The 7,146-nt window shown below is 49.5% G+C and overlaps 1 protein-coding gene across 1 annotated transcript in view; it reads right to left on the bottom strand.

The window, feature by feature from the left end:
- Window positions 1-7,146, bottom strand: part of VILL (villin like) — a 39,469-nt gene that overhangs the window by 26,784 nt on the left and 5,539 nt on the right. Inside the window, exon 2 of the mRNA XM_005424332.3 lies at window positions 1,200-1,281. Within this exon, the coding sequence (XP_005424389.1) occupies window positions 1,200-1,268 (69 nt within the window). The 5' untranslated portion in view covers window positions 1,269-1,281. The remainder of the gene's footprint in view (window positions 1-1,199; window positions 1,282-7,146) is intronic.

The raw sequence follows: 7,146 nt of genomic DNA, 5'->3' as shown, positions 1-7,146 counted from the left end.
TCCCTACAATTTTTTTATTTGCTGGGAATCTCCCAGGAGAGTGAGCACATCTCATCCTAGGTTTAGTTTTGGGCACAGTTCATTGCTCAGTGCCCATGAGTTCAAGGATAATTTTCAGCACTTTGTGAGGATAACCCCTCTGCTAGGGGCTCAGGAAAACCAGCTGAGAAAAAACAGAGCTGAGGACACTGATGGTCCCTCAGCCCTCCAGACCCTAATTGCAGATTTCCTCTGGCACAAGTGCTTAATTAACCATGCATAATTAGCCATGCCTGCCCAGCACAGGTGCCTGGCTGTGCCACCCAGCAGTCCCCACGCAGCTCCTGGGCTGGACCTGGCTCTGAGGCTCCCTGAAATTAGAGCCATGCATTCTTCTGCTGGCCTGACTTGTCTCCCAGCATAGCAGCCTGACCCCTGTGCACCCACACAGCTCTAATTACAGATCCTCTGGAAGCAGCTCAGCGCAGCGCTTTGCAGAGAAATGGAAAGAGGAAGGCCCTGCGATATTTGGAACGTGGTTGTGACCTGCTGAATATCACCTGGAGATGTTGGAGCCTCTTCCCTCTGCTCCCCTGAGGGGATTCTGCACCTCACTCTCATTGCAGGGGAATGTTCTGGGTGAACCGGGGCAGAAAAGGCAGAGCTGAGCACAGCTCGGGTGCAATCCAAAATCAGATACCACCACCAGCAAAAAGGCAAAATCACAAGCTGCAGGATCTCTCCTTGCAGCAACACAGAGTAGGAAAGGCAAGGAAGAAGTACAAATAGACTCCATTAATGCCTTTGATGCAAAAATTGGTGTCTTCCCCATGGCAGCTGCTGGTGTGGACTACGGATAACCCATCTTGGTGAAACAGGGAATTTCTGGTGTGTTAAAGCAGCCTTGCATTGATTCCAAAAAGGGATGAGAAAAGCCTCCAGTGCTGGAGGAATTACTTCAGTCCCACCACATTCCTGTTTCCTTTGTAAACATTATCATCTCCATTTTACAGAGCAGGAAACCACAACAATAACATGTGGAACACTTCATGGGGAAATACTCAGTCTGTTTCCCACTGTATCTTATCTTTAGGACCCTCTTTTCCCACACAGATTACTGCAAGAATTAATCTTCCCTGAAACACAAACACACAGATGTGCAGAGGACACAGATGTGCCATGACTGTGACAGAGGACATGTGCCATCCCTCTTGTCCTACCTCTATGCCCCATATCTGCAGTCCCAGCTTCCTCTCGATGCTTGGGAGGTTTGTGTCACCTTCTGTCATCCTGCAGGCTGAGCTAGAAGGCAAAGGGAGAAGAAAATCCAAAATAATTATATAATTAGATGCAACAGCGAGTGTGCTGGGTTCCTCTTGCCATCAGAGCAGGTTTAATACAGAAAATCCACATTTTGAAGTGTCCCTCTGTTTTTAACAGTTAGGTGGGATGAACCCCCATTCCCAGGCTATCCATGCTCATGTAGGACCAAGCAATGTGCAGGACCCCAGCCCAGCAAACACCGATAGGACAGTGTTGTTTGGGTGGGGGATTATTTTCCCTGGATTTGAACACATGGAAAGGATCCATTGGGGATTATTTTGCCTGGATTTGAAGAGGTGGAAAGGATCCATTGAGGATTATTTTGCCTGGATTTGAACACATGGAAAGGATCCATTGGGGATTATTTTGCCTGGATTTGAACACATGGAAAGGATCCACTGGGGATCATTTTGCCTGGATTTGAAGAGGTGGAAAGGATCCACTGGGGATTATTTTCCCTGGATTTGAACACACGGAAAGGATCCACTGGGGATCATTTTGCCTGCATTTGAAGATGTGGAAAAGATCCATTGGGGATCATTTTGCCTGGATTTGAGCAGGTGGAAAGGATCCATTGGGCTGTTGGACCTGACACCAGTACTGGTTTGTTCCCACCATGGCACAAGGCGTGGAGGAGACACGAGAGGGCCTCCAGGAGTCCTGTGCCCCCCTGGGCCAGTCACTGCAGGTCAGGTCAGGTCAGGTCAGGTCTCCTGGCCTTGGGGGAGCCCAAGGAATGAAGCTCTTCTACTTGAGGCCAACATTCAGGTGTAAATTCAGACAGGTATCTCAGGGCAGGGCACCAGGCACACAGAGTGATCCAATCAATAACCAGAATGCCTATTTTACACAAATCCCAGCATCTCCCTAAGCTCTGCTGCCTCCATGGGGAAGAAGCAGGTTTCAGGTTGCCCACACAAAGGTGTCTGAGAATATTTGAGGTGGTTTTTGTGTCTTCTTCCCTCTGATGGGTGGAGGTCTCCCATCCATCCTCTATCATACCCATCAGTTGTAGGGGAAAAAAAGGACTATCCTTAGCTATGCTCCCTGTTCCTACTGCTGAGGTTTTCCCCCAAGAAACAACTTCAGAACCCAGCTTGTTTACAGGGCAACTTCCAGTAACAAATGAAATCCCAAAGCAATGTCCATAAAAACGTGGAGTTGGATCCTGTTGGAGCTGGCTCCTCTGCAGCAGCCACGGGACAGGCTGTGCTTGTGCAGGGCCACAACCCACACCAGCCTTTCTGTGAGCCAGTCCTGCTCACAAATCCAGGCCCAGCCTCCAGAGAAAACACAGCTCAGTGTTCTTCTGAGGGAGGGGAAGAGCAGAGCTGTGATCCCTGACAGAAGGTGTTTATTGCTCGTGTTACGAGCAACAAGTGCTGGTCACCCTGAAGAGGTTGAACACCAAGTAAGAGCACAAAAAATGCTGCCACAGGCAGGAACATTGGTCCATCCAGACCTCCCAAACCCTGGCTCAGGCAGCAGGGAGGTGCAGGTGTTTCCTGGGGTGTTCTGAGCACAGCCCCAGCACCTCTCTGCTCCCTGAGCAGGCACGGCCTGGCAGGGCTCAGCAGCAGGAGTCAGAAAGGGCTCATTCCTTCCTGAACACACAAGGACTGCTGGAGACTGAGTCCATGAGGCCTCAGGAACACATTCAGCAACTTTCAGCTCCCTCTCTGGTCCTCCAGAGAGCTTCCAGGCAGAAAAACAAACAGCAAGGACAAAAAAAGACATTTTTCACTTCAGTTCCCGGAAAGGTGATTGACACCCACGCAGATTAAAAGCCAGACCCAGGCAGATATTTCAGTGTCCACAGAGGAGACAGACACTGCTCTAAATGGTGTCCTGACTCACCTACAGCCCTGGAGTACAGGGCTGTCAGGAACTAAATACAAAAACATGGTCTTAGTTCAGATCTTTAGCTAAAAACCTCTCCTTTCTTTTAATATCACATTCAGAAGGTCCCTATCAAAGAAAAACCCAAATGAAGCCTCCTTCCCTCAGCTATCTTTTAAATTCATTTAGGGGTTTTTCCTTCCAGCATCAAAAAAGAAAGAACCTGAAAACAAAGCCAGAAAAGACATTTATATTTGAGGGCAGTGGAGTTTTCTAGCCCTGCTGACACTTCTCCCTGTGGAAGGCAGCAGGCACCTTGCTCTCCTGCTCACAGCTCAGAAAACCAGCAGCTGGCCAGCTGTGAGACACAGCTGGATCCCTGCTCCTCTTAGCATCCCTCCCTCTCCTGGAAAAATTAACCCAAAGGATGCTGAGATTCCTCTGAGAGCCAGCAGTGCTCCAGAGATCCCCAACCAAACCTGCTTGATTGAAAATGAGGATCTTGGATCTCCTTCACCCCTGGGGATCCTTTCTCCATCTGAAAGCTCACAATCAGTGCTGACTCCCCACTTTTCTGAGAAACTGTGTCCCTCCCTTCCTCCTAAGAGCTTTAGCTGGGGGAGTGTGAATCACAGACAAGGCTGGCTCTTTCTTTGGACTTTCCAGCTTCTTTCAGCCAGTGGCCAAGTTAGAAATAATAGGAATATGACTTATATAATCAAGCAGCTCATTTCATTAATGATTTAATGTGGGGCTTTAATCAGATGATCCCATAATTCAGCTCCTGTCCAGACATGAAATCTGGTATTTATGGAGTGAAATTTCCCATCTGGGCTGAAATAATGAAGGGCAGAAACTTTTAGAATTTAAAAAGAAATAAAAAAGGGATGTTAAGAGTCTTGGGGCATTCACTGTGGGGTTTCAACAGCAGTGTCTGGGGCAGCCCTTATCTCAGCCAAACCAGTTTTGCTCAGCATTAGGTGAAATGCAAATGGGCAAGAAGTGTGAGTCAACCACCTCAGGGGCAGGAATTCACCAGGGGAAATCACTGGTTATGGGATGGATTTGCCTCCTTGGGCAGACAGATTTACCTGTGAAGGGAGGAGAGAAGCAGCTCTAGTTCATCTCTCTGCCCCCACATTAATAACATACAACTACCCAATTTCCACCTCCAGGGCCAGCCTCTCCCATTGCCACCATTTCCAGGGAAATCTTCCTCTCTGCATGGGAAGAGGAGAAAAGTTCACCCCTTGAATGTGGGCTGGGAGTGGCCACTGCATAGCCAAGGCAGCTTCTGGCTTGGAGCTGCTCTCTGGGTCATCCCCACTTGGTCAAGGCACTATAAATGAAATTGCAAAGGTCAAATGCTGCTCTTGGCTGAGGGCAGAGAACCTGGAAACCGAACATCAGTGGCTGGCCCTTGACTGGATGTTACAGCCAGGGGCACCTGGAGCCTCCAGAGCTAAAATCAAAGCTTTTCCTGGCACAATCCAGGCAGCAAAGCTGGTGGGTGAAAATGGATGGGTCTCCCTTACACCCACTGGCCTTCGTGCACTGCCAGAATTGTCACTATAGGACACAAAACGAGTGCACACACCACTGCTCTCAAGGTGAAGGAAAAGGGAAGTTTATTTTTCTGACTCCAACGTTTATAGTTTTCTAAAAGTGACAGTGGATTGGAGGGTGACAGTGCCACCTCTCCAATGACACTGGACAAACCAACAGTCCATCAAATTTCTCTTCCTCTATAAAAGAATGTGAAACAATGAGTTATTTACAGGAAGGGTGTGAGAAAGTTTGCTACAAGAATGTAAACATCGAGAGGCTTAGAAAATCTTAAAAAAATCAGGGCGACACAAAACCACAGCAGCACTCCTGCTTGCTAGATCCAGCCCTCATCCCCTCTCCAAGCAGCACAGCACGAGGAAGAGCTTCACCTTCAGGAAGGACTACATGAGTAATTGAGTGTCGAGGTCGCTCCCAGGGCTGGTTAATGATTAATGGCTGGGCTGGCAGTGCCAGCCATCCCTGGGTCAGCTGGGTCCATGCTGGGAACCCAGACCCTGCAGGACACTGCTCCAGGCAGTCTGGGGCTGTTTGGGTGGGGAGGAAAAAGCCAGGACTCAGAAAGGGGACAGGGGAGCATTTCCAGCTCCTGAAGCACATTCTGAATGCAGGCTGCTTTGGCTGGCCTGGGTTCTGGCTGCAGTCACAGCAATAAACCAGCCCCAGTGAAATGACTAATGCTCGGTACAGCTTTGGGAAAATGGGAAGCAGCTGTGGCTCCAGCCTTTCCAGGCTGAAAGGCCTAATTATTGGGAATGCTTGGACTGGCATTAGATGAGGTAAAGCAGGGGCTGTTGAATTGCTTTCATTGTCTCCATCAGAGTTGGGCATCTGGGCCCAAGTAGGTGCCATTTTTGGTTTGCAGAGAGGACAGTGCTTAACTCTTGTTTTGCCCAGAGGAGTGAAACTCAACACTGCAGTTCCCTCCTGTGGCTCATCAGCTCCAGCTCAGGAACAGTGACTGTCCAGAGGCTCAGCACCCAGCCTGGACAAGCTGTCTTTTATTTCTCTGTTCCAAGAGGAGAAAAAGCAGCTTTTATACCACAGGAAAATCATGGGCAGGGAGGGCCAGCTATGGGGCTTGTCTGCTCTCTCATGTTGTCACATTTAGAGCTCTAAACCTTCCTCCAAGCCATGCTGGATGTGCTGGAGCCTGGTGGGGAGGGCAAGGAACAGGATTTGCATGGGGGGGACGGGAAAAAGAGGAAAAAGCACAGCTCAGCTCATCCTCCTGCTCCAAGTCCTGTAGGTCCAGGTTCAGGAGCTCAGTGTGGCCCCCAAGCCGAGGCCAGGGCTGTGCCCAGACACGCCTGGGTGACCACAGAGAGCACTTCAGCCTTCTTGGAAAGAGCTGTTGCCTGGCAGCTAAAATTACGTAAAGCAGGCCTTGAAATCAGATGCTATTTCTGATCATGGTGGGCAATTAAACATTGGAACAGCTTATTAGGGAAGCTGGCAGGCTTGGCTTTACTTAATGTCTTTGAGATGAGATGGGTGAGTGGCTGGGCTCAGCTCCTCAGGCTCTGTGGCCAGGAGCTGCTGCTCAGGTGCTGCATTTCCAGCAAGCTGCTCCTTCCCATGGCTCTGGCAATAAAACAAACACTTGGAGTGGCCCTCGTGCTTCAGCCACCTCCACTGGCCAGAAAAGATCCCCTGTCCATTCTACAGGATCTTCAGGATGGATCTTGAAATGGTTTGAAACCTGAGATGGGGCATTGTGATGGGATGAGCTGAGATTGGGCTCCTCTCCTCAGGGCTGGAGATAAGAGGGAACTTCACTGGTTCAAGTGGGGCAGGTTTTCCCCTTTTTCCACGAATGGCTGCCAGGGATCCCCATACCAGGAGCTGCCTGACACCACAGCAGACTGGAGTTTTCTGTTCTTTGCTCGTGGGCTGGGATGCTGAGGTTAATGTGAGTGAGGATGTAAGGGCATGGGATGAAGAGATGGTTCAATGTTAATGATGGCCTCTCAAACTGTAAGTGCTCTACAGCCCAGGAGAGGTTTCAATTCCCTATTCAATGAATTCAAAGGAGGCAGAAACCTGGATTCACCTAGCCAAGGAATCCCTCAGGCTCTGAAAGAGCAATAACCATTTTGCCCTGTCTGAAACAAAGCTGACCAGTGTTTCTGGGACCCAGTTGCTCTGTCCCTTGAACCCTGGAAATTTACTCCCAGTCCCTACAAGAAGCAGACCTCTGGCTTAGTGTGACTTCTTACAACCTGTGCCTTCACCTCCTGGCCACTTCTGGCATCTCAGACTTAGCAGCTGATACTTGGTCATTCCCAGAAAGCCACTGAGGCTGTGAGCTTCACCTTTCAGCTCCTCCTGGGGATGGACTTTGCACTAATCCTCCAGTCCCTCCATTGTTCCTAACATAAAAGCAAAGAGCACAAGGAAATACCAGGCTGCTGGGAAATAACCTCCTTCCCAGCTGCA

Source organism: Geospiza fortis, unplaced genomic scaffold (genome assembly GCF_000277835.1).
Source record: "Geospiza fortis unplaced genomic scaffold, GeoFor_1.0 scaffold182, whole genome shotgun sequence".
Lineage (NCBI taxonomy): Eukaryota > Metazoa > Chordata > Aves > Passeriformes > Thraupidae > Geospiza > Geospiza fortis.
Note: the sequence above shows the minus strand (reverse complement) of the source record. Positions and strands in the feature narration are given on the sequence as shown.